The following is a 1,155-nucleotide window of genomic DNA, read 5'->3' on the forward strand; positions in this document are numbered from 1 at the left end:
GCCGGGACCTCCGGGGAACGGGCTTGGCACAGCCAACGAGCGTGCGGGACATGGGGATCTCCATGCGTGGCACTGCCATGGGTGCCAAAGCCAAAACCGCGGTGAGATGGGCCTATGGACCCTCCTGCACCACGCTGGGTTATGGGACAGGGCTGCACGTCCCTGTGTCCATCCACGCTGCCCCTGCCTGGCCCTTTGTGGGCAGCGCTGCCAAAAACGCCTGCTGAGACAGCGGCGGGGGGACAGCCCCTTCTTAAGCTTAATCTTTTCTTTGTTTTTCAAGTATTTGCTAAGAGCATTCACCCAGAACAACCTGGCAGGGAGGTTTGGGTGCAGATGTGCTTGGGGAGGAGACAGGGAGAGGTGATGGGGACCAGCACCAGTGGCAGAGCCCTGCCCTTTACCTTGGGCTCCACGATCTTCCACCCGTTGGCCTTGAGCTGCTGCAGCTCCGCGAACTTCATGCTGACGTCCTCGATGGAGAGCTGCAGGAGGTCCCAAAAACCGGCCAGGTCTTGGAAGGTGGGCACAGGGAACGCATTGGGATCCTGCAGGGACAGTGACGGCCACGGGACATCAGCTCTGCCACCCATTCATCCATCCCCACGCTGCTGGGGGACTCTCTGTCCCCAGGAGTGCTACAATGTCCCCTTTTTTCCACCAGTTAAGGGTACAGGACGCCCCCCACCCACCATGATGGACCCTCCAGCATCACTGCCTGGCACTCACCATGTTCTGCTGGCACAGGCGGTAAAACTGCTGCACCTTCTGGGACATGAGGAGCTGGGCACTGCCCACGGCGCTGCGGATCTTCTCCAGGACTGGGGGACAGAGCGGACGGTCAGGGCTGCCATGGGGCACTGAGTCTCTGCCCTGCACCACAGGGACCTGCATCCCCTTTGGGACAGCCATTGGACCCTCCCAACCCATGTGGGGTCTCCTCCAGACCCAGGGGGTTTCCCAGTGTTTCTTGGCAGGGGGGGATGCTCCAAGGCAGAAGCACTGCAGGCTGTGCCCCCCAGCCCCATGGGACCCCCAGCAAGCCCCCCAGACTCACTCTCCTCTGGCAGGTCGTAGTCCTCAGCCTCCCTCTCCATCTGCTGGCACCAGCCCTCCATCTTCTCCACCTCCGCCTGCAGCAGTTTGATGAACCAT

The 1,155-nt window shown here is 61.6% G+C and overlaps 1 protein-coding gene across 1 annotated transcript in view; it reads right to left on the reverse strand.

Moving 5' to 3' along the window:
* Positions 1-380: 380 nt before the first annotated feature.
* LOC104536589 (disks large-associated protein 3-like) overlaps positions 381-1,155 on the reverse strand; it is a gene marked incomplete at both ends in the record, with an annotated part of 3,594 nt that continues 2,819 nt past the window's right edge. The window contains 3 exon segments of the mRNA XM_010179245.1: positions 381-548; positions 730-821; positions 1,058-1,155. Coding sequence (XP_010177547.1) covers positions 381-548; positions 730-821; positions 1,058-1,155 — 358 coding nt within the window.

This window comes from Mesitornis unicolor, unplaced genomic scaffold (genome assembly GCF_000695765.1).
Source record: "Mesitornis unicolor isolate BGI_N332 unplaced genomic scaffold, ASM69576v1 scaffold32822, whole genome shotgun sequence".
NCBI lineage: Eukaryota > Metazoa > Chordata > Aves > Mesitornithiformes > Mesitornithidae > Mesitornis > Mesitornis unicolor.